The sequence below is a fragment of the Emiliania huxleyi genome, assembly GCF_000372725.1.
Source record: "Emiliania huxleyi CCMP1516 unplaced genomic scaffold EMIHUscaffold_90, whole genome shotgun sequence".
NCBI classification, from domain to species: Eukaryota; Haptophyta; order Isochrysidales; family Noelaerhabdaceae; genus Emiliania; species Emiliania huxleyi.
The window spans coordinates 61,368-85,462 of NW_005195300.1; the positions used below are offsets into that span (position 1 = coordinate 61,368).

The 24,095-nt window shown below is 65.9% G+C and overlaps 6 protein-coding genes across 6 annotated transcripts in view; 3 read left to right on the forward strand and 3 right to left on the reverse strand.

The window, feature by feature from the left end:
* Positions 1–1,649, forward strand: part of EMIHUDRAFT_438986 (hypothetical protein) — a 3,939-nt gene extending 2,290 nt beyond the window's left edge. Inside the window, exons 6-11 of the mRNA XM_005757483.1 lie at positions 47–103; positions 182–228; positions 386–445; positions 748–809; positions 970–1,045; positions 1,326–1,649. Of these exons, the coding sequence (XP_005757540.1) occupies positions 47–103; positions 182–228; positions 386–445; positions 748–809; positions 970–1,045; positions 1,326–1,415 (392 nt within the window). The 3' untranslated portion in view covers positions 1,416–1,649. The remainder of the gene's footprint in view (positions 1–46; positions 104–181; positions 229–385; positions 446–747; positions 810–969; positions 1,046–1,325) is intronic.
* A 369-nt stretch (positions 1,650–2,018) lies between these two features.
* On the reverse strand, positions 2,019–5,279 carry EMIHUDRAFT_107340 (hypothetical protein; the record flags this gene model as incomplete). The annotated part of the gene is made up of 1 exon (XM_005757484.1): positions 2,019–5,279. The coding sequence occupies one exon, from the start codon at positions 5,277–5,279 to the stop codon at positions 2,019–2,021; it is 3,261 nt and encodes a 1,086-aa protein (XP_005757541.1).
* A 317-nt stretch (positions 5,280–5,596) lies between these two features.
* Positions 5,597–8,012, forward strand: EMIHUDRAFT_107341 (Hypothetical protein; the record flags this gene model as incomplete). The annotated part of the gene is made up of 2 exons (XM_005757485.1): positions 5,597–6,286; positions 7,584–8,012. The coding sequence occupies 2 exons, from the start codon at positions 5,597–5,599 to the stop codon at positions 8,010–8,012; spliced, it is 1,119 nt and encodes a 372-aa protein (XP_005757542.1).
* A 199-nt stretch (positions 8,013–8,211) lies between these two features.
* Positions 8,212–9,446, reverse strand: EMIHUDRAFT_466065 (hypothetical protein). The gene is made up of 3 exons (XM_005757486.1): positions 8,965–9,446; positions 8,741–8,896; positions 8,212–8,665 (listed from the first exon to the last, which is right to left on the reverse strand). Exons 1-3 carry the CDS (start codon positions 9,395–9,397, stop codon positions 8,397–8,399), a joined length of 858 nt encoding a protein of 285 aa, XP_005757543.1. The 5' UTR covers positions 9,398–9,446; the 3' UTR covers positions 8,212–8,396.
* Positions 9,447–10,038: 592 nt separating this feature from the next.
* EMIHUDRAFT_453686 (hypothetical protein) lies at positions 10,039–11,055 on the forward strand (the record flags this gene model as incomplete). Its single annotated transcript, XM_005757487.1, has 3 exons — positions 10,039–10,684; positions 10,778–10,932; positions 11,045–11,055. Exons 1-3 carry the CDS (start codon positions 10,056–10,058, stop codon positions 11,053–11,055), a joined length of 795 nt encoding a protein of 264 aa, XP_005757544.1. The 5' UTR covers positions 10,039–10,055.
* Positions 11,056–16,037: 4,982 nt separating this feature from the next.
* AMI4 (Formamidase) lies at positions 16,038–18,248 on the reverse strand (the record flags this gene model as incomplete). The annotated part of the gene is made up of 6 exons (XM_005757488.1): positions 16,038–16,539; positions 16,672–17,123; positions 17,218–17,354; positions 17,439–17,509; positions 17,664–17,960; positions 18,012–18,248. 6 exons carry the CDS (start codon positions 18,246–18,248, stop codon positions 16,318–16,320), a joined length of 1,416 nt encoding a protein of 471 aa, XP_005757545.1. The 3' UTR covers positions 16,038–16,317.
* Between the last annotated feature and the right edge of the window lie 5,847 nt (positions 18,249–24,095).

Sequence of the window (24,095 nt, forward strand, 5' to 3'; positions counted from 1 at the left end):
CACCCCCCCCCCCCCCTCCCCTCAACCCCCCCCCCTCCCCCGCCAGGCGTCCTCACCGTCATGTCCTTCCTGTGGGCCCTCCCCTGCGCCATCCTCATCGAGGGAACCACACACGCCGACACGCGGCCGCCGGACACCCCCATCTCCTCCTCCCGACCCACCGCACCCTCTCTCTTCCTAGGCCCCACCGCCCTGGCGAAGTGGAGCGCCGCGACGGCGGTCAAGCCGGTGTGTGTGCCAGAGACCCCGCGCCCGAGATTGGCCCGGGATTGGCCCGAGATGAAGCGGGGGGCGGTGGAGATGCGTGAGGCGGCCTACATGCTCAATACCGCACCACCCACGGGAGTGAACCCACACTGGATTCGGTACTCTGGGGGTACGGTAGGCGTCGTACATCCTCCAGTACACGGTCTCGACCGGCCTCTACTTTTACCTCTACAACGAGGCTCGAGAGAGTCCCTCGCGGCTCCCTCTCGGCTCCCTCTCGGCTGCCTCTCTCGGCTATCTCTCGGCTCCCTCTCGGCTGCCTCTCGGCTGCCTCTCGGCTCCCTCTCGGCTCCCTCTTGGCTCCCTCTCGGCTCCCTCTCGGCACCCTCTCGGCTCCCTCTTGGCTCCCTCTTGGCTCCCTCTCGGCTCCCTCTCGGCTTCCTCTCGGCTTCCTCTCGGCTTCCTCTCGGCTTCCTCTCGGCTCGCCTAGGCCCACCACGGCTACCTCTCGGCTCAGCCCTCCGACCTCTCCGGACGCAGGTTGCGATGCTCGCGCTGAACAACGTCAACCCGGTGACACACGCGGTCGCAAACACGCTCAAGCGCGCCGCCACCCTGCCCGCCGGTGTCGCCCCCTGCACACACACCTGTTTTCGAGGTCCAGCTCCGTGTTGCAGCCGCGTCCCTTCTCCCCGCCCGCGCGGCGTGCGGCCTTTGCGCGTTCTCGCTGGTGGAGCGCGGCGTGTTTTCTTTTCCCCGTAGGCGTGTCGTGATCCTGCTCGCGTGCGTCGTCTTCTTCAAGACGCCGATGACGCCGCTCTGCATCGCCGGCTCGACGGTGCGAGATTCGCCGAGATTCGCCGAGATTCGCCGAGATTCGCCGAGATTCGCCGGCTCGTCGGTGTGAGATTCGCCGAGATTCGCCGAGATTCGCCGAGATTCGCCGGCTCGTCGGTGCGAGATTCGCCGAGAGCCGCCGAGAGTCGCGGAGAGTAGCCGCGAGCAGCCGAGAGCAGCGAGAGCAGCCGCGCCGCCGCGCGGACGCCGCTCTGGGGGGGGGGGGGGTTGGCGCTGCGTTAGGACGGCGTCTCTTCACAGCAGGCTCGGTGTCGGACTAGGTGGCGATCGTCGGCTCCTACCTCTACTCGATGGCCAAGGGGCGCGAGAAGGCGCTGGCCAAGGCCGCCGCCAAGAAGGGGGCGGCATGACCATGAGCCACCGCGCGGCTTGCCGCAGCGGTCGCGCCGCGCCGGGTATTGCTACGTCAGTAGGTCCCGCGGCGTTTGGGTCTTGCTCCAGCGCCCATAGGGTGGCCTTGATTGCGCGCCGCCTCCCGGACGAGGGAGGGCGGCGCGCCCTATTTGCCGCGCGCTGGCTTGTGTACAGACGGCGTTATGGCCCCTCTCTTCACGCCGGAAATTTCTAAAAAAGAAAGGTGTTCCACGGCGGGGAAGCGGGGGGCCGGGGCGCCGTCCCCGCCGACTCGTCGGCCGCTGGGGCTGGGGGGGCGGGCGAGGGGGTGGGGGCTGGGCGTGGGGGAGCGGGACAGGATCTTGGAGTGTTTGGACGCGCGCCAAAACGGTCCGTAATTCTAATTGGCCATGTGTATCCAACCCCCGCCGCGCTTTTTTCTTAGAGAAGCAAGCGTTGCGAGTCCGAGGAGTTGCTGTACGCTTCCTGTAACGTACGCGCTGATGCGCGCGAGACGGAATATTCTGACATGTAGTACGGAGGGCGACGGGCGGAGGACACGAGTAGTGGAGACGCCTGGCCAGCGCTCAACATAGGTAGACCGTGTCACGCCTCTGCTCTCAAAGCATCTTCTCCCCCGAGCTCTGGCTGGGCTCGCCACCCTGCTTCGGAAGAAGCTTGGTGCACCCATAGGCGAGACCCGCTACCAACAACGTCAGCAGCGCCACGACGCCCACCATGAGGGCCCAAAGCGGGATCGCCGAGGCGGGACCGCTCGCGCTGCAACCGCCCGCATCCTGCTCGGTCAAAGCCGCCATCTCGTTCACCAGGTCGGCGAAAAAGGGGGCCCAGGGGCTGAGGAGCTCAAGAGGGATGGGCTCGTCGAGCAGGGTTCTCTCGAGAAAGTCCATCCCCCTCGCGACCCCCTCGCTGATGTCGAGAGCTTCCACAGTCGCACTCAGCGTGGGCGCGCCGCCACTCACCCGCGCGTGCACGCAGGAGACGCCTCCCATCACATCGCCGACACTCAGCATCCACGGCCGCACCGCGCCGCGAGCCGCGAAGCCAGCATCGTCGGCGGGGTAGAGGCGGAGCGGTGCCGCGACGGATACGTCACGGAGCCGCAAGCGCGCCGACGTCTTGATCGTGGTCTCGGAGCCAAGCTGCGACTGCTTCTTTGGCAGGAGCAGCTCCAGCGACACGCGTGCGTCCAGGTACTTGAGCGTAAGGTGGGCCGTGTCTCCCCCTCCCTCCACCTCTAGCTTCGTCAGCGGGGCGTGGAGCCGTGTCTCGAGCGTCACGTCTGACACGCGGATCGACGGGCGGTCTGCATTCGGGAGGAGACGATACAACGCGCTGGCACCCACGGATGACTTCCACGTCGCGCCGTCAAGGAGGGTGCCTGTCGGCGCCAGCCGGAGCGCCTCATCGCCAAACCTGAGGAATATGGGCTGCAGCGCGGCCAGGTCGGCCATCGACAGACCGAAATTGACCACCATGCCAAAGGCGTGGCCGACCCCGAGCCAATTCATCCACGACCCTGATGGAGACGATGCTTCCCCGTCTCCAGCGTCGCGGGCGAGTGTCTCGCTACCGCACGGCCGCACGCTGGCGCACTCCTCGGCGGTGAGCAGCTGTCGCAACACCGAGCCACTCAACGCGTGCGTCAGCGATGCACTCCCCGCCACGCCGCTGGCCGGCAAAGCATTGACGTTCGTGAGGACGAACCCGAGCAGTTCGTTGAAGAAGGCAGCCGCGTCCTCTTCCCAGTCACCACCAGCGGCACGCGCATGAATGTTGACGTCCCCATCGACGCTAAAGTCCTGCAGCCCGAGCTTGAGCAGCGCGCAGGCGAAGATCGAGGCGCCCTTTTGCATGTGGAGGAGCGAGCTCTGCGTGCTCGTGGTGAAGTTCTTGCCCACCATGCCAAACTGAATACGCTGCTTGATGGCCTTGGACGGGTCGAGCTCGTAGCCCCGCGCTTGGCTGCCGCCAAGGCGCGGCCCCTCCGGCTCCGCCGTCGGCAGCCATATGAAGTTTGCGGCCGCTCGCACCTCGAGGAATTCAAAGTCCAGCGTGGCGTTGAGGTCGTAGCCAAAAATCAAGCTCATGAAGGAGCTATCTGCGACCGTCAGGTTCAGCTCAACTAGCTCGAACTGCGCCAGGCCCGACTCGGTGCGCGGCGCGGCGTCGACGACGATGCCGCCTCCGCTGCTGGTGAGCGGACTGCTGCCGAGCATGGCCTCCGCCAGGGCTGCGAGCGCCGGCGTATCGAGCACAAGCTCGGTTGCGCGCGGCTCGTCGTTTCGGGGCGGCCGTGCCTCGCCCATCCGGTGGAAGACTGAGAGTGGCGAGAACGGCCCGCTGAGCACCGTTTCGGAGACAAGGTTGAATAGGCGGCAGCCCTCCGAGAAGACACATCCCGCGCCGCCGTCGGCCGACTCGTTGCGTGGCTCCGGCGGGGTAGCCAGCTTCGTGTGCCGTGGGAAATTCTGCTTGACGATCGCCTCCACGAGACCCGTACGTATCATCGGCGTCACAGCACGCATCAGCTCGTTGGTGAATCCCGTGTTTGAGGACTGCTCCGTGTCAAACACGTGGACCTCGAGCCGCCCGATCGACATGCCCGCCACCGGACAGCGCATGTCGAGGGGCCGGCAGGAGCAGCTCTTCGTCGGCTTGCACGCCGGGTCTGCAAAGCCCAAGTTCTGGATCAGGTTACCGTCATCGTCGGCCTCGAAGCCAACAAAAATCTCCGCGCCGATCTTGATGTCGCCGAGGTCGATGGTCATGCTCGAGTCCGACAGGTGGTGCGCGACCAGGCCCGACGCCTCGTCGCCATGGATCACCGCCGTGCAGGTCATCTCCTTGATGTGTATGGCGATGCGCAGCCTCCGGCCCGAGTCGGGTGACGTTTGACTCAGCAGACTCGAGTCCTTCTCGACAAAGGCCTCGGCGCTGAATGGCGCGCGGCGGATGTAGGAGCACACCAGGTGCGACGCGACGAGGCTCTTGATCTTGATCGTGCCAGACAGAGGGATCTCCACCTCGACCCAGTTCGAGTTCCCCCACCCGTCGAAATACGCGTTTGGCAACGGGAGCGTCTCCTGCCCCCCAAACAGCTCCAGCAGCGGGCCGAGCAGGCACTGTGGCCGAGCGCCCCACCACGGAGGGCCGATGACCCAGCATCCTGGCGGTGGCCCGTTTGCACTGCTCTTCTTGTTGGAGGGCGGGTGCCACGTCGCGTCGCAGCTGGCGGTGCCTGGTGGCGTGCGTGGCGGCCGCGGCGGTAGAGGAGGAGGCCTGGGCGATATTGGTGGGCGCGGTGGCGGTTTGGGCGGTGGCGGTGACGGTCCGCGCTCGAAGGAGAGCCGCACGTCGAGATAGCGCGAGTCTCCGCCTGACAGGCGGGCAGTATAGGGGCCGCTGCCTGTGGCGGCAAGCAAAGGCACGGAGGCAGAACAGCAGAGCGAGTCGTGGAGCCCCAAGTTGTCGACGTCGAACAGCTCAAACGTGACTTGGGTGTCCTCCCACACCACGACGTCCGGAAACGTGGCGCAGCAGTGACTCCAGTACGCGGTGGGCGGCCCATCACGCAAGTCGTTCATCATCGACCCCAGAATCGAGGAGCTACAGCGGTGTGCTCGCTCGCAGTATCGCCCGTCGCAATCGTATCCGAACTTCAATTTGACGGCCCAATCGGGGGCGGTGCCCCAGTCCATGTTGGGCAGCCCGAGGCCGTGGACGTCGAGCACGCAGATCTGCAAGTCGTCGAGAGAGATCAAATCGGGGAAGACCGGAGGCAGGCCGCGTGCACGCGGCCCTGCGTCACTCACCGTCAGATTTGCGACCGGGTCGGACCAAACGGGGAGAGCGCTCATGCGGGGCGACGACAGAGGACGCACGTCTCGCGCCGATAAATTTTGGGGTACAAAAAAGATCCTCGCCGCCGTGCCTGTGGAGAAAAATGACTTCTCTCGCTCTCAAACTAAAAGAGTCGCAGTTCCCTTGCTCCAAGCGCTTGCGTTTCGGCGGTAGTGATCTGATCACCCGAATGCCACGTTCGGATGCAGTTCACCCTGGGGTATGTTCTCGAATGTTCGTAAAGATCCACAGCCTTGTTGAGAGGAAAATACGGCCCCATACACACATGAAGAGGACTCTGGCGTAGCCGCACGAAGAACTCGGCGATGCCGCAATGGTCAACCCGCGTGCGAAGCACGCGACACGACACAAATACCTGCTCAAACGACTCGTCAAGACCCTTCGCTCGGCGTGGGGCATGCTCATCGAGATGGAGCCGACTGCACACCTCAGTTACAGTAACCCAAAACAACCTGACGTGGCGGCGGCGAACATCGGCAAAGGGCATGTGCGCCTCGTTGGCGACTTGAAACTCACGAGCTCGCTTGCGTGCAAGGGTGGCGATCGGCTCGGCTGGAAGGGGGCTTTTGTCGCCTTCGGCAACACCGAGCGGGCGCTGCTCGACTTAGTGTTAGGGCATGCTGCATGGCCGCGGCCGGGAGGGGGGGGGGAGGGGGGGAGGGAGGCGGAGGATGCAGAGGCGGAGGCGGCGGCGGCGGAAGAGGAGGAGGGGGAGAGTGAGGGGGAGGCGGAGGCGGGGGCACCTGTGACGGCCCGCTACGAGAAGGGCGAATACCGGTTCGCGCGGGAGAAGAATTGCGACCTGCGTTTGCTCGACTTCGAGACGTTCGGCGGCTTCGGGGACGGCGTCCGCAGAATTCTTCGGCAGGCGGCGGACCAGCTGAGTAACAAACTTTCGCACGCTCAGCACCTCGATGAGGTCACATGGACCACCAAGAACTGGCACGGGCTGCAGATGCAGCGCTTGTCTGTCGTTCTCCACACCGCCGTGGCGTGGCAGACGGTGAACGAGCTAGCGTGCGGGGACAGCGGCATTGTGCACGGAGCTAAGTGCATTGCCGTTCTTAACGGAGTCGCTTAGGCGGCTCCGGTGGTGTGCCGGTGATAGTACTAGCACGCGCCAGTTCGCACCTGTGTCGAGCCTGTGTGCTCTGAGAGAGAGTTGTTTTGTTTAAACTCTGCGGCTCCGGTGGTGTGCCGGTGATAGTACTAGCACGCGCCAGTTCGCACCTGTGTCGAGCCTGTCTGCTGTGAGAGAGAGTTGTTTTGTTTAAAGATGCGCTGCAGGCATATTCAAGATGCGTTGCGTTTTCCCTATTGAAAGTCGCGACAAATGTCCCTCGTCCAGCCTGCAGCATGGCGAGGCGCGAGAGCGCAACGCGGTCGCGGTGGCGCACCGAGAGGGGCCGCCTGGCCACCGCTGCCACGGCGCCGCACGGACTTCACCCACTTTCGCGACTGTGGCCATCCAACAGTCTGCCGGCGCGGCGGGCGCATTCGAATGCGCCGGCCGCGCCGGCAGACTGCCAGTGCTTGCTATCCCGGGCGCACGTCAGCCGCGAGGACAGCGCTGCATCGCCGCCACAGCAACGCCTCCCCCGCGTGGCCGCCGCCAGCAATGCCGCCGCCAGCCGCCGCATCCAGCCGCCGCCGCCAGCTGCCGCCAGCACTGCAGCGACAGCTCTCTGCTGCCCAGGCGCCGCCGCGGCCACGAGTGTCACCGCCACGTCCCACGAGTGCCACCGCCGTCAGCGTCGCCATGGCCACTGCCGCCGCCAGGGGGGCGAGAGAGGGGCTCCATATGTGTGTATGAGGTGTGTGTCTGGAGGCTGTCGCTTCCTGTACAGGAAACGCAGGTATTTCGAATAGCAAACGCGCTTATACTTGCAGGGCATCTTTAAACTCTGGCGTTACGGTTGATAAGGGATCGAATGGCAACGCCAGCTCCTGCCTCGGCTGCAGCGGAAGCGGCTGCCGCGGCGCCGGAAGCGGCTGCCGCTCCGGAGTCGTCGGCGGCAACAACTGCGCTCGTCCCCGCCACCGACGCAACCGCGGTGTTTCCGGCATGGCTTGAGCGAGCAGAGACGGCGATGCAAGCAGCAGCTGCGGCGGAGAGGGCGCAACGCGAGGCGATAGTGAATGCGCAAAGTAAGGCAGACGAAGCCATAGCAGCGGCGCTGGCGGAATGCAAAAAGAGCGAGCAGGCCGCGGAGCAGCGGGCTGCTAGAGCTGACGCCAATGCTGCGAATGCGAGGGCTGAGAGCTGGGCAGACGAAACGATTGCAGCGGCGGCCGCCAAGGTGGAGGAGTGCGAACGAGAGGTGGCCGCGGCAGCCAATGCGCTCGAGAAGAACACCGGCGAAACTACGGGTGAAGCCGCGACGCCACCAGAGGCGGAGAAGAAGGGCGGGGGCGAGCCGCAACAGCAACTCACCCAGCAGCGAGAGCAGGCGGACCGGGAGGTGGAGGCAGCGTACGCAGACGTGCCACGCGTGCGGAATGCGGCCAAAGAGCTCTTTCACGCCAAGGTGCGCAAGGCGCGCGCCGAGGCCGAGCACACTGTCGCGCTTGCCGCCAAGGAGACGAGGGCGAAAGTGGCGGCCATGCGGCACGCGATGGCGGAGGCGCAGGCAGAGATGCTCGTCTTGGAAGAGGACGAGAGCAGAGGCGGCGGGCCGGGCACGGGCCGCTTCACGCGAGCGTCCAACATGACGCTGGCCACTCTATAACTACAGCGTTGGTTGTGTGGTGAGCTGGTGTCGTGGCGACGGCGAGCCGCTGTCTCTCGTGTCTCTATCACACGTGCAGCGTCTTTGGACTTGGTCTTGTTGACACTGTGTCTGGGTCGGGCGCGGCTGAGGGTCCCACCTTCCACCTGTCCCCGCACATAGCTGGTGCAAAGGCGGGAGCGCTGCGCCGTGCCAAAGAGCGATCACGCAGACCGTCTAATAAAATATACAAAACAATTTATTTGCTGGCCACCCGACCGACACACGTTACTCTCACCAAACGAATAGAAACAGCCAAAGAGCCAAACTCAAAAGCCTGCTCGAACGCTCGAACCGCGCGGGCCAAAGTACCACAAATCTCTGCACGCGAAGCGCACAGCCTCTTCAGCCCAGCAGCTCTTCCAGGTTGGCCGGCTTCGAGTAGTCGCAGTTCTCGCCGGAAAGGCTGGAGAGGAGGGCCGCCATGTCGCCGGAGAAGGCGGCGCCCTCGCCAGGCGGGCTGCTCACGACGTCAAAGGAGCGGCCTCGCGCCTCGGGCGTGTCGAGCGCGAGCACGCAGAGCGCGGCCACGTCCTCGCGAGGGATGACGCGCCCGGCGGCGTCGCGCTCCATCAGCGCATCGTCCACCCCCACGACCAGCGCTCTCTGTCCGCCTGCTCACACTCGAGGGAGGCGGGTGTGAAGAGGCGCTGAGCTCGCCGCCGCCGCGCGAGCTCGCACGTCGGCGCCTGGGGCGGGCTCCTTCTGGCCATAGTGCGGGAGCAGGCCGCCGGGGTGGATGACCGTGTACTCCAAGCCGGAGGCGATGAGCTCCATTTCGGCGCGCCGCTTCCAAAGCACGATCTTGTCCATCGACACGTTCAGAAAGTGCTCCGGCAGCGTGCCTGCCATTGATGTTCACATTGATGTTCACTACCGGTATAGCACTGCCATTTGAGAACATCAATAGTGCCTGCCATCGAGGAGAGCAGCACCACGTGCGACACGCCCGCCGCCTTGGCCGCGGCGATCTGCACTCGCGTTCCCTCGTAGTCGACATCGCGCGGCGCCGCCCCCGCGGGGAAGGAGAAGCGGGGCTTGGCGTCCTTGTTGCCCATCATCTTGCCAAAGATGACGCCCGGAAGCGACCAAAAGTCCAGCTTTGGCTTTGCGCTCGTGCAGATGATGAGCGCATCGGCCCCACCGAGGGCAGTCTCCAGGCTCGCCCTTGCGTCCGGCCCAGTCACGTCCGCGAGGGCAACGTCCAGATTCGCATAGCTGGCGCACAGCTCGTCCGCCTTGTCCTGCGACCGGACGACAGCCAGCGGCGTGTGCCCGCGCTCCTGCAGCTTACGCACGACGAGCGAGCCCGTCAAGCCCGAGGCGCCAGTGACCGCCACCTTCATAAGGCAACCCGAATTACTGTGCTGCGCCCGGGGCCGCGGATTGTGGACGAGGGCAAACCGCGCAAAGTCGAAATGAAGAAAATCTTCGACGCGCACGGCCGTGCGAGCCGTCGGTCGGTCGTCGTCGTCGTCGTCGTCGGTGGTGATGGTCGGCGTCCGCGCGCGCCGACCAACGCGGCTGCGGTGGGCGTCATGTGGCGGGCGTGGGACTAGACATTGTGCGAATTGCGTTCGGACGTCCCGCTAGGCGCTCGGAGGATTGTGTTGCCCCGCGCGCCTAACCCCCACGGCGCCCAGGCGCGAGAAACGAATCTGCGAGGCGCGGCCGCTTATGCGGCCCGATGGGGAGGAGTGGGGCGGACTACGGGGATCGGCTACTTACACCGCCCTTCCCTGCAGCGAGCCCCCTCCAACCCACCCGCGCTAGGTCTCGGGGGACGCAGGGGTCACTCCCGACGACCTCGGGAACTAGGGGCAGTCGGAGAAGGGGTATCCGTGCACTGACGGTCGGCCGCCAGAAAACACGCCTGCGTGGATCGCGTCACACCAATCCTTGCTACCCAACGCGGCCAAAGGATAGGATTCCTATCCACCTCGAGAACCTCGAGAGAGGAGGAAGCCGGAACCCTGCCCCGCCCCCGGCACAGGGGACGCGACCATGTCGGACGGCCGCCTAGCGCCCAGCGCGCGCCAGCTCGGCTCCCTCGCCGGGTCACGCACCTGGAAGGCGTGGGCTGGGAGGAGCACCGGTGCAGACTCGTTCGCCGTGGGAGATCTTACCGCTGGCCTCGGGCTCGCGCTTCGGCGTTTGGGACGCCGGCGTTTAGGACACCGCTGCTGCCCCATCTGCTACGACGAGCGAGAGGATGGCGACGATGACTGGCACCTTCTGTGGTGCGGCTGCGCCGCCTGCGGGACGTGCATGCGTCGGTGGGCGCAGACAGCGCTGAGCGATCGGCAGGGCGCGGCGGTGCCGGCGGTGTCGCGGTCGACGTCCTTCATCGAGAGGCTCGTGGCCCTGACGTGCCCCGTGTGCACTGCGCCGCTGCGCCCCGCCGATGCGGTAGACGTCCTCGCGCGTGACGCCTCGCTGCTCCAGGCCTTCGACAAGCTTCTTCGCGACGCGGCGCTGCGCGGTGCGCCCGATTACCGCCCGTGCCCGCGCGCTGGGTGCAGCGGCGGCGGGTTCGTCGACTGGCGCTGCGTCTCCTCCGTCACGCTCGCGCGCCGCTCGCGCGCGAGCGCCGTCGGACTGCTGCTGCTGGCGGCCGGTGTGACAGTCGGGAGGTGCTCCGCACTCTCTGCTGAAGAGACACCGGAACCTCCTCCATACACACACCTACTCGCGTCACTCGTACACGCGTTGCTGCGGTCCTGTAGGTGCGCGGCGCTCACCGACCTGGCGGCGGCTCGGGCTCTCGCGCTCTTGTGCGCCGTCGCGCCAGCAAGCGCGCTGCTCGCCTTGGCGGCGGTGCGGTGCGGCAACGCGGCGCGGTCTCTTGTCCCGCTGTCTGTCGAGTGCCCCGAGTGTGGCGGTGCGCTTCCAGCTCTAGGATTCTCGGACCCTTCTAGGACCCTTCTAGGACCCTTCTAGGACCCTTCTCGCCCTTCTAGGACCCTTCTACGACCCTTCTACGACCCTTCTAGGACCCTTCTAGGACCCTTCTAGGACCCTTCTCACCCTTCTAGGACCCTTCTACGACCCTTCTACGACCCTTCTACGACCCTTCTAGGCGGCTTCCAGCTCCCCACCACCGACGCGGTGGCGGACGCGGCGGCCGGCACACGAGACGCGGCGGCGAGAGGACGAGGCCGAGAGGGCCCGGGAGGACCTCGAGGCTGGTCCGCGAGTAGGAGGGGGCGACGCGGCGTGGGTGCGCGAGAATACGCGTCCGTGCCCTCGCTGCGCGGCGCCCATCCTCAAGGCGGGAGGGCGCAAACCACCTACGATTGGAGATCTATTATTCTCACTCGACTATTGTTGTTCTCAAGGCGGGGGGGTGCAACCACATCACGTGCGGGGCGTGCAGGACGCGCTTCTGCTGGGCGTGCATGCGGCCAGGCGCACGCCACCTCGCGCCTAATCTCGAGCAACCTCGGGTAATCTGGGGCCACCTCGCGCCTAATCTCGAGCAACCTCGGGTAATCTGGGGCCACCTCGCGCCTAATCTCGAGCACCTCGGGTAATCTGGGGCCACCTCGCTGCCAGGCGTCCGGTGCACGCCCTTCGGCTGCGCGCATGGCGCCCCGTTCGGCAACGCCTCGCCGTGGCGGCCCGAGCGCGCCATCGCCGGCAACGAGATGGAGAGGCACGGCCAGGTCGCCCACACACAAACATACACAAACACACACGCAACACACACGCACACGCACACGCACGCGCCGCACGCACGCACGCGCACGCACGCGCACGGGGCACTTGTGCCTTTGTACCTTTCTTTGGACGTGGAGTCGCGAGGGTCGCCTCGCCCTCACCCCAACACCTTGTGCGTGCGTGCGTGCGTGCGTGCGTGCGTGCGTGCGTGTGTGTGTGTGTGTGTGTGTGTGTGTGTGTGTGTGTGTGTGTGTGTGTGTGTGTGTGTGTGGAGAAGTTCACCTTACCTCACCTCACCTCAGGTCGCGGCATCACTGGCCTACGGCGGCGCCGCAGCCGCTGCGGTGGTGGCGGTGGGCGCCGCAGTGGGCGGCACACAGGCCCTGCTGGGTGTGAGTGAGCCTGTGTGGCTCACAAGCCTCGAGGCGCTGCTGGGTGTGCCATCGGCCGGGGTGGGGCTCGTTTTGGCCTTGCTCGCGTGCCTCGACATGCGGCGAGTGGGGTGAGGCGCGAGAAGCGTGTAGCGCATTGTGATTGAAGAGGAGCGCCATAGTCTGAGGGTTAGGTTTCTGGAGCCTCGGGTGCGTTTAGACTTTTGATCGGGTCAGGGGAGAGTGCGACTTTTACCCCTTGGGCCTTGCCCCACCACCTCGTGTGTGTGGAGAAGTTTACCTTACCTTCCTTACCTTACCTTACCACTTCGATCGTCTCGGAGCGCCTAACTTTTAGCATTTCGTCTCAAAACAATTCGGCGCTCCGGGCCGGAGGCTCCGCGCGCCGGAGGTGCAGTAACGAGTAAGTAGTAGCTATCGTCCCGCGAAGTAGTTGAGGCCGTTTTCCCGCACACTTGGCTAGAGAGAAAAATGCTGTGCTGCTCGCCTCGAAAGCGCCCCTCGCAAAATTTTTGCGCGCCTGCGGCGCGCGACTTTTACCACTTTGCCCCGGGCGGGCCCACTTTTGTCGTTTTGCCCCAAATCTACGCCTAGGCGTGCTTTTAGCGCTTTGACCTAAATCGGCCGAACTTTTAGGATACCCTCAGACTATGACGGGCGAGCGCGTGGGCGATGGCTTCATGATTGTAGATTGGCTCTGGGGTGTGTTGCGTAACTTGAGGCGTGTGTGTTGCGCGTTTAAGAAAATGTCGCGGCCTCGGTTATCGAGGGGAAATATCGAATAAGCGCCCCTCTCCATGGAGAAGTTTACCTTACCTTACTTTACCTTGCCAGACCAGAGATGGGCCCTTGAGCAAACTCGCGCGGCTCAGCGCCCAGAGGTGTCGGGTACACTCGGCAGGGGCGCAAGTGCGGTGGTCGCCAAGAATGATCTGTCTCCCCGTCGTCGCTAAAGTCGTCGTCAACGTCGGGGTCAGCGGTCAAGCCGCCGAATTCCGAACCACCAGAGTGGTAGTATGCGCGAGCGGCATCCGCGTCCCTAACGCTGAGGAAGAGACTGTTGTCAGTCGGAGCCGGCTGCGATCGCACGTAGAGAGAAGTCACCCAGCCAGAGTTCTGGTGGCGCGATACGCATGGGTGTCGATAGATGGACTTCGTCGCCGCGCCCGAGCCGCCCGCGGAAACCGAGTCCACACGACAGACAGTCGCCAGTCCGCGCCCTTGTCGTGCCAGTGTGCTGTGAGAGAGGCTTGAACTTAAAGAAATTCTTTTGTAAAAAAATGTCCCGCCGACTCAGTTTGCCACTTTTGCTCTTTCCCGCGCCCAAAAATCTGCGGCGGCTCGCAGTGGCAAAAAGAAAGGAGGGGGCACAAAAAACCGTGCCCTTAGCACCGTCCCAACAACTGAAAAAGAAACGCGAGCGTGACTTCATTGGGCGCGGCGGTCCTTCACATACATGCATCCGACCCTCGCCCCATTCCTGCTCTCGCTCTTCGGCGGCGCGACCGCCCACTCCTGGGTCACCCTTGTCGGCACAGACGGTCGCTCTCGCGGTGGCATTACGCACAGGGAGGGTGAGCTCTTCCTCCAGCGTTACGTCTGCCCGCTCGCCACGCTCGAGCAGTGCCAGGCTGCAATCGACCCCAAGCACGGCATCACACTTTCGGACGACGCCATGCGCCCTTGCCGCCAGGACAGGGTATCAGACCCGATGGCTAGAGTTGCGCCTGGTGAGCCCTTCTCTGTCGCGTGGATGGGTAACGGGCACGCTGGAAACGGGCAGTCGGACGGAACATGCGTCCGCATCCGCCTGGCTCCCTTCAAGCAGTCGCCCGAATGGGTCGATTTCGATCAGATCGGGGCCGACTGCCTCGCCTATTGGAAGTACGGTGCGGAGGGCCGAATCACCACCTCGGCAGAGATCACCCTCCCTGATGGCACGCCCGAAGGATCCTACACGCTGCACTGGCTGTGGAACTTTACCGACTTCTGGTACGCCTCCTGCGCCGACGTTGAGGTGGGGCCGGTGAGTAGCGATGGCTTCGATGGCAGCTCACCGTCGCCCTCCCTCCCCCCCTCCACCGGTGACGGCCCGGACGTGCAAAAGTATCTGCAAAGCGGATGCGCGGCGCTGGCCGACACCTTCTGCCAGAGCTACATCGGCACGGGCTCGTACTGCAAGAGCTACAAGACGGACGAGTGCGGGCGGTCCGTGTGCCTGGGAGGCGCCTTCCTCCTACCCTGCGGCACGAGCAGCCCGCTGCCGTCGCCATCGCCGACACCGCTGCCGTTGCCATCCCCGCCAAGTGGCACCCTGCCGCTGCCTCCACCGCCAGCCGCCTCGCCCTCGCCAGAGGCCCCTCCCTCCACGAGCGAACCGCCGCAGCTCACCCCTGAGAGCCTCTATCTGCGCAGCGGCTGCGCCGGCACCGACGTTTGCGCCGCCCGAGGAAGCCACTGCAAGGACTGGCAGCGGGACGAGTGCGGCCGCGCCGTCTGCCACGGAGACACGCACTCCCTCCTCGTTGCCTGCTCCGAGCTCAGCAGCGGCTCGCCACCACCACAACCCACACCGCCTCTCTCCGGCGGCCCGCCTGCTCCATCGCCCACTCCTCCGCCTCCCGTCGCGAGTGGCTACCATGCACTCTTCGCGTACATCGAGGATCCGATCAACACGCAAGTATTCAGAGCCGACTACGACGCCGACGCGGTCCGATCGCTGGCCTACTTTGTGGTTGGCATGACGCCCAACTCCTACGCTGCTGCCAACCGTACCCTCGCTATGCTTCTCTCCCTGCAGAGCTCGGGGTGGAGCGGCAAGGTGCTGCTGCAGCCTGACCTGACCACCAACGCCGTGTGCGACGTGGGAGGCGCCGGCTGCGGCGGCGACATTGTCTGCGCCGTCTCGACCTGCTTCGAGACCCTGCGGCGCGTCCTGGGCGAGACGTTTGCGGCGAGCGTCGACGGTGTGCTCCTCGAGAATGAGAACGCGGCCTCGCCCGCGCTCAAGGCGTGCTCGACGGGGGAGGCGCCCGCTCGCGCGGCCTGCCTCAACGCGTTCCGCTCCCATTCGGGCGCGAGCGACTGGGAGGTGTGGTCGATCCCCGACTTCACCGCGTACGGCTCCGCCGGCTACGCCGCGGTGCCTCGCTTCGCCCAGTTCTACAATATGTACTCGAGGGGAGACGGCGGGTCCTATCCCTGTGTCAAGTGCGGGCCCTCCCCCGACTGCCAGCTCGACTTTGAGGCGTGGCGCGCGCAGCCGGCGTGTGAGGACTCTGGGCTCCTACCACAGTTTGGAGGAGCGGTCTGCTTTCAAGACACCGCTCGGAGCGTGGGCTGTGCGCACGCGTGCGGCCGGGACGTGCCATGCCTCACCCAGGCTGACGCGGCAACCTCGACTGCGTTTGGTGGAGGCATCTACGACCCGGCGCTGAACATCTCTCCGGCGGCCATCGGAGAGTACCTCGGAGGCATATACACGAGCGGCGGAGTGCACCGGCGTCCAGCCGGCGGTGCTATCGCGGTCGCCACGCTCCCCTTCACCACGGCGTCGCAGCCGAGCCTCGTCGCCAAGATTCGCAACGCGGCCGACCTCGAGGAGCTCGCCGCAGGCATGCTCAGCGCGTTTGCTGCAGCGGCCGACGACGGCGCCGGCGCGAGCCAGCCTCTACGCATCGCCGCGTGGGGCGCGCCGTGCTGGCTCGTCAACTCCACCGCCCGCGCGCGGGTCGCGCCGTGTTCAGGCATCTGAAGCTTGATGGGCGCCCAGCGGGGAGGGGGGGAGGGGAAGCGCCGCGTGGGAGGAGGTGGAGCAGCCAGCAGCGGCTGAGACCTGAGTCCTGCGAAGTGAGATCCGATGAGGTTGAGCACATGCATGTGATCTGTGGGAGCGGCGGGGCCTATAGCGCGCATGTGCATGTCGCATGTGCAGTCGTGGCGTCATCTTTCAAATTAAATGTTACAAGTGTCATCTCCCGGGCGAGAGGTACTGCGCACCAAACTGCACACACAAGCGCGACTCTCTCTCGGTCGCTTCCGGACAGGAATGCGGGAAATGGCTGCCCCTCCCCCGCTAAGTATACACTGGGGGCGCAGGAAACGTACATTATCGATTGTGGGTCGTGAGCCCGTGAGGGCGCCCGAACGACCACGGATCAGAGGGACGGAGTCACGCCGAGCGCGATTGCACCGATGCTGTGCCACCTCCAGTTTCACCCCATCAATGGTCCGACGTCCGAGACGCCTGCCCACGCGGCAGCCTGCTTGAAAGCGGCGTACTTGGCGCCCTTGAAAACCGTCAGGTCGATGACCGCCTCCATGCCAACTGCCGGCTTGTCGACGAGCTGCGCGACGCGGAGGTCGACCGTGACAGACGCGAGGACCATCGCCTCGCCGTACGTGTAGCCGCCGACCTCCGTCAAGAAGGTGAGCGCCTGCGGAGGGTCGACAGGCCGAGATCAGCCGAGATCAGCCGAGATATGCGCAGCCGCAAGAAGGCATGTTGCCTTGAGGAGCGCGTTGGCGCCGGCGAGCGACATGGACTCAGGGATGATCTTGGAGGTGACGAGCGTGTCGATGCGGTCCTTTGCCCACACGTACTGCGAGGGGAGGGTGCCGCTGCTCTTGAAGGGGAAGCCCATGAACGAGATGAACTCGCCCGGCGACATGCGCTTGATTGAGGTGGTGCCGTACATGGCGGGCGTCGGCGTAGCGTAGCCGGCATCGCCAGGCTTGACCAGCGTGAGCTTCATTTTGACTGAGGCCGCCATCTCGATGGCCGTGATGCTCACCTCGCCGTCTCCCTGCGCGCCGTGGACGTCGCCGGTGCCGACGCCGCAGCCCGCCACCTCGCACTCGAGGAGGAGCGTGGTCCCGACGCCCATGCGCTGCGTGTCGGTGTTCCCGAAGTACTCCCCGCCGGCGAGGGTGCGCAGGCATTCAGTTGCGTGCGTGCCATTGACGCCGCACACAGCCGCGGGGACCGCCAGCTCAGGGTTGACCGCCCACTGCGGATTGCCTGCACAGGCAAGTGGCCGAGCTCAGGCCGACGCGAGATCTCGTCGAGGCCTGTTTGAGGTCTGGCCGAGAGGCCGAGATACACTCAGACGCACCGTACAGCTCCACCTCGGTCGCGTGGTGCTCGAGTTTGAGCGCGACCGTCTCGGCGCTCGGGAGCACGCCGATCGAGCCGAGGAAGGGCTCGTACGGGACGACGACGTCGGGGAAGCTGGGGCTCGTCCACGACATGCTGTGTTGGGCGGCGGGACGGTGGGGGGGTGGGGGGTGCTTGGCTGTGGAGTTGCGGCGAGGGTGAGGGCAGGGTATGGGGCACGTCGTCGCGTCGTAGTCCCAGGTCACCCACGCCATGAAATCCTCAGGGGAGTTGCCGTCCGGTTTGACGCCCTGTCAGGGGGAGGGGATCTATGGGGCTTGGCGGTGCGGGGCGCGATGAGAATCGCGTGGCCATCTCGAGGGAGGAGAGGGGAAATGAAGAGAGCAGAGGAGCGGGGAAGGGGGGGGGGGGGGGGCAGAGAGGAAAGAGAGGAAGCGGCCTCACATTCATGAAGCCAAGGGGCGTGTGGGACATGGTGAAGCCCTGGGCGAGCGGCGTGATGTCGAGGATCTCGATCGCCAGTTTGTCGCCCGGCATGGCGCCCGCAATACCCACTGGGCCGGTGATGATGTGCACCGCGGCGAGGTCGCCATACGCCTTGTCGAAGTTCAAGGCGGCGTCCGGGATGGGGGCGAAGGCGCCGTCTTCTCCATCCCATGGCTGGGTGAGCCCCGGGTCGGGGTGGTCCCAGAGGTCGCGCGTACGGAAGTCGACCACGGAGCCCGACGGGACCTCCATTGCCTAGAAGGTTCAGGGAAGGATCAGGGTATCAGCTCCGAGCAGAAGAAGGACCAAAGTCTCTGGTCGTGCCAGCGGGATAGCTGGGTGATAGCGGTTGTAGCAGTTTTTCTCCGTCTTGATGCAGGATTCTTCAAACGCCGAGATCGTGTAGTCGACGGGGCCATCGTACTTGCCGGCGGGGTTCGTCTCGCACTCTGGCGCTGGCATGGACGAGAATTCGAGGCTGCGTGGGCTTGGGAGGCCGCACATCGCGACCGACATCATGGCGGTGCACATCTGAGCGGGCATGTGAGGCGGCGAGTATTGCTGAGCGGGTCGGTGAGGTCAGAGCGATAGGCGGCGAATCCCTAGCACTGTCCCCTCGACCAGCAGCGACGCGGTGTGCAGAGTCTCAAGCGTTCCCCTCAGTTCGCCGCTCGGTGGAGCGCCGCGGTGTGTGTCTTCCGAGGGGCGGAGCCATCGCGCACAATCGGGCGCGATGCAGTTGGTGCGTAAGTGGGGGCGCAGGCTGTCGAACGTTTTGGTGGGAGCGTGAGGCGGAGAGCAGGCACGACCTGCTTGAGCAAGCGAAGAGAGAGGGTACACGGAAGTGTTCGCCGAAAGGTGAGCTTCGGAGAGAGGCAACTTCGCGGAATGTTGGGGGTACAACTCAGCCTTGAGATTCCGCCGTTGGTATTGAAAATACAATTGTTGGTATTGAAAATTTAGTACCCACCTCCCCGCTGCTGTCACGCTGGATCCGGCCTTTTCCAAACACTTTCTGGCGAGACGGCCATTCGCAATGCCAGCCGCGCTGCTACCTCTCCTCTGCTCCTTCGCTCCTCCCCCACCCGAGCCACCGCTGCCGCCATGCGGCAGCAAGATGGCAAACTGCCGCCCTCCACCTCCAAGCCCGTCGCCGCCTCCCGCTCCGCCGCCTGGTGCGCCAGCAGGACCTCCGCCACACCCCGTCGCGCCTTCAGCCTGGCGACGCTTCGAGTTTGCCGACGGCAACGACGGTGAGTGGGGGCCGGACGTGAGCTACTCACAAACTCCACTCTGGTGCGCCGCCGGCGCGATCGTCGTTTTCCAGTGGCACAACTCCTCCACCGATTTGGTGCGGCTGTCGAGCGAGCAGGCGTGGGAGAGCTGCGACGTGAGCGGTGCGACTACCATCGCCCCACGAAACATGACCGGCCAGCTTCATCTTACGTGCGAGGCCGGCCAGCGCTATTTCCTGACGACGAGCGCCGCGGCCGAGTGCCGGGCGGGCCAAAAGCTACGGGTCTTTGCGAGTGGCTCGGTTTTCGCACACGATCCGAATTCCGGCGAGACGCTGCTGCACGTCCTCTCGATGGATCGCGTCTACACCCTCCTCGGGCATCGCGACTCCGGGCTCGGATTTTCGGAGCTCTCCCGCGGCTACCAGACGGAAGAGCTGGCAGCGTCGACATTGGAGCTGATCTGGTGCCTCGACGCATCAGGGCGATGAGACCACCCGTCTCACCGCCCTTAGCTTCGTCAGCCCCTCCGCAGGTGCCTGCTCGATCACTGCCCGCAGTCTGCCATGGACTTCGATCCGACCGCCACAAACGCGTCTTGCCTCGCCGAGGTCTACACTCTCGCCGGCTTCGTCACGCGCATGCGGCCTGTGCCCAACTACACCCTCGCGCTTGAGTACTACCAGGCCAGCCGCCCTGGCCCTCGTTCATGCTAGCCCGCTAGTGGAGATGAGACTTGACCCTCGCCCTGTGGTTTCTATCAGACGGCAATCTCTGCTGTGGATGGTCTGCGCCAGTGCACTGCGCTGGGCTATCTCTCCGAGACGCATGCGCAAGCCGCCGACGAGACGGCGGCGCTCGAGGCGGCCAGCAACCTCGTCGCCACATGCGGTGCGCTGAATCATGAATGCTCCCGGGCGATGGGTGTGCGGAGCCCAGCCCGGTTGCCTGCACCCGCGGTCCCCGCAGGTGCAGACTCGCCTGAGGCTCGCCACGCGCGCCACGCCTTTGCGAAGGCAGGGCTGCTTTGGCCGCTCATCCACCCGCCGACGTCCCCTCCCCCTCCCTCGCCGCCGCCGGCAAGCCCCCCTCTAGCGCCACCGCCTCCCTCCCCGCCTTCCGCACCGCCGATCCCCGCCCCCCCGCGCTCGCCCCCAACGCCACCGAGTCCACAGCCCGTCGCAATCACCTGGGCCGTCCCGACGAGCCCGCAATCTGCGGCGGTCCGCGTCGGCGGCGTCGTCACCTTTACATGGGACGGCTTTCACAACGTCTACCTCTCTGGAAGCAGGGCCGACTTTGACTCGTGCGCCACCTCTGGCGGCACGCTCGTCGCGCAGGCCGCTTACGATGGCGCATACAGCGTGGTTCTGACGACGCCGGGCACCTACTACTACATCTGTTCGGTGGGTTCGCACTGCGCCGATGGGCAAAAGATTGCAATCACGGTCCCGCCGCCGCCGCCCTCGCCCGCGCCTGACGCTCCGCCCACGTCGCCGCCCACGCTGCCGCCGCCCTCCGCCTTGCCCTTGCCTCCGCCGCCCGCGCCGCCGCCACCCGCCCCTCCGCCGCCCACGCCGCCGCCGCCCTCCGCCTCGCCCTTGCCTCCGCCGCCCGCGCCGCCACCACCCGCCCCTCCGCCGCCCACGCCGCCGCCGCCCTCCGCCTCGCCCTTGCCTCCGCCGCCCGCGCCGCCGCCACCCGCCCCTCCGCCGCCCACGCCGCCGCCGCCCTCCGCCTCGCCCTTGCCTCCGCCGCCCGCGCCGCCGCCACCCGCCCCTCCGCCGCCACCCGCCCCTCCGCCGCCCACGCCGCCGCCGCCCTCCGCCTCGCCCTTGCCTCCGCCGCCCACGCCGCCGCCACCCGCCCCTCCGCCGCCCACGCCGCCGCCGCCCTCCGCCTCGCCCTCGCCGCCTCCTGGCCCGCCGCCGCCAACTCTCCCACCTCGCATCCCCAAAGAGGAGCCGCAAGCGCCTGCGCCGCCTCCCTCGCCGCCGCCTCCACCACCCTACCCTCCGCCTCCCTCGACGTTGCCCTCGCCGCCGCCGCCCTCAGCCTCGCCTTCTCCGCCGCCACCCTCGCCGCCGCCGCCGCCGATGCAGCCGCCGCCGCTTCCTTCATCCGCGCCTCCACCTCGACCGTCGCCGCCCTCGGGCCAGTCGAGCTCGGGGATCTCGGCTGGAGCCATCGGCGGAGTCGTTGGCGGCGTGATGTGCGGCCTGCTGGTGCTCGGCATCTTTGTGTACTGCACGGCGGCGAGGCGCGCGAGTGCGTCGCGGACGGTGAAAGAGTCGCCGAGTGGTGGCGTGCAGGGCCCCCTGGTGGCGAGCGAAGTCGAGCGCATGTGAAGGGCTTCCGCGGCATGCTAGCTTCACGGCTAGCTTTTGCTTCTCGCAGGAATCGCTGAAATTCCTAGGCGGCTCCCGTGGTGTACTGTGTTAGTGCAGGGTGTGCGCAGCCCGTGCCGAGTGTTGTGCGATATAGAATTTTTGTGTTGCGTTGTGTGTGTGTGTGTGTGTGTGTGAGAGATTCTTCCCCGCGTTGTTGAATCGTGCGTGCTGAGTTATATGGAATCCCCTTTCCTTCATCCTGTGTTAGTGCCAGTGCGCGCCCGGTGCCTAGAGTTTGCCGTCAAATTCTTTCTTCGTAAGCACTGCGCCTGTATCGTGCATGAGCACAGCCTCGAACGAAATGAGGTCGGCTATCCCGAGTTCGTTGAGCACCGACGCCAGGCCTTAGTTCACGCCAGGTACCTTTTTGACCCCTCGTACCTATTTGAACCCACCGAATTCCTTGGCCCTCGCAGCTGTGATACAAAAGTGGGGACTCGCCGCGCGGCGCGCCCCCCAAAAAACTTGTGGGATTGATTGATGGGAACGCGAAACACAAGAGACAAATCCGACCACCGACTGGGACACCAACGCGGTATGGGTGGACGCTAGACGGGCGATGACGGTCACACAGGAGCGACACACAGAACCACAAGACAAGACACTCAGCCAACAGGGCGGCTGCCACACATCCTGAGCGAACTTCAATAGTCACCCGCGGCCGGACTCCATCCGGCACGCGTCGCTGGGCGCTCAGAGCTGCGTCCCCTGCTCGCCACCCCGGACGCCCAAGGCGCCCAGAGCCGAACGACAGGCGGCACGCGAAGATCTGGTTGCAATCCCGCCGACCGCCAGGCCGCTGTGGGAGTCCTGCGGTAAAATTCTTTTTCGCCAGCACTGTTTTTTCCCGCCGCGGTACTCGCAGGTGGTTCGACAGGCGGCGTGCGCCTCGACTCGCGGCTCGGTGTGTCGACAGTGTGTGCCTCAGACGCGCCTCGATGCCGATCTCCATCTCTCAGCGAGAGGTCTCCCGCCTCAACGCGTTCCTGCCGGATGGCCAGCGCACGTACTCCAAGCGAGACGAGCTCCAGTCGGAGCGCATCCGCAGCCTCTTCCACTCGGGGCCGGCCGAAGAGCGTGCATGCGGCGGCGGGCGGCGGCTGGTGCCGCTGCACTCGTCGCCCAATATCTACAAGGTCGAGCGCTTCGTGTCGCCGCGCGAGATCGAGCATCTCGACCGCCTCATCACCTCTCGGCGCGCCGCCTTCAAGCGCTCGCACACGGACGACGTCGAGGGCAACGACGCCCTGACGGCGGAGCGGACGTCGCTCTCCCTCATCCTCCCCAAGGGCGCGGACGCCACTCTCCGGGCGATCGAGGCGCGCGTCCGACTGTGCATATGACTGGGCCAACTTTTCCGGAACCTTCTCCGAACCTTCTTGGAACCTTCGAGCAGGCGCGCGCGACCGACTTGGTCGGCTTGCCTCCGGACCACGTCGAGCCGCTGCAGGTCGTCTCACGCGCGCACACACTCGCACCACACACTCACACAGACGCGCACACACGCGCTCTCCCCTTCGCGCTCTCCTGGGCAAAAGCACTTGAGGTGTATATGTGCCTTCGCGCACCGGGCCTTGCTTGCACTTGCAACGTATCTCCCCCGATCTTGCCATATCTCGCCATATCTCCCCGATCTCCCCATATCTCCCCCGACTTCCCCACATCTCCCCATATCTCCCCATATCTCCCCACATCTCCCCACATCTCCCCACATCTCCCCGTATCTCAGGTCGTCTCTTACGCAGAGGGCGCCCGCTTCGACCTCCACCACGACCTCGGAGTGCTGACGATGGAGGACGACGAGGCCGCCGAAGCTTCGCCGCCATGGCGCGCTGGAGCTGCTCGGCGCTCATGCATCCGGCGCCGCAGACGTCGTTGAGGATGTCGGGGCGCAGCGAGCGCGCGCGATCTTGCAGATTGGGAAGCGCGCTCGCTCGCACGAGGTAAAAGTCCGTCGCGCTGAGACCTGCCTCCTTGGCCGCTCCGAGTCTCGTCAGCCGGAATGTGGCAAAGACGGGGGCGCCCGTGCCGAGGGGCGCCTCTCCGGCGGACTCCTTCCAGAGCAGCATCAAACACTGGAAGAGCTTGCGGCAGCGGCGTGCGGCGGGGGGAAAGGGCGCCTGCGACGCCGTCGAGGGGGCACGGCGCAAGAGGTCAGCGGCGCGAACCTGCCCGCGGGAGTGTCCCGGGCGGCTCGCCGCGCCGTGACAAGGCGGAGGCCGCAGTGTTCGAGCAGGTCCTCCAGCGAGCCGCGCGAGGAGCTCGGGGCTCGCCTCCAATCGGGGCGGAGCTCGTCGAGGGCAGCGTCCGCCTCGGCAGCCGGCGCGTGGGGCTGCGGTGCGCCGCCGCCGGTGTACGACACTCTGAGCGGCTTTCCTGAAGAGTCCACCTTCAACAGCGCCTGCCACACCACCCTCTTCTCCTGCGCGTTGGCGAGGAGCCAGTCTCCTTCTGCGACGTGGCGGAGCAGCTCGGCAGCCTGGGCCCGGCCGCTCACCGCCCGCTCCACCGCCTCGGCGGCCCGCCGCCGCCGGAGCTCGTAGTCGTCTTCTGCACCTGCGTCGGCCCGAGCGGAGGCCCCCGTGTCGCGCCCGGCGGGGACCTCCTGGTTGGATGGCGCAGCTTGGGCCTGCGGGTTGTGCCCGACCACACCGTGGCCGACGACCACTGGCGGGGTCGTCGCGACGCCGGCCGGTGCGGCTGGGGCGCGTGGCTCTAGCGCCTTTAGCGCGGCGTTTGCTGACGGCGACGCGCTCTCAGCCGAT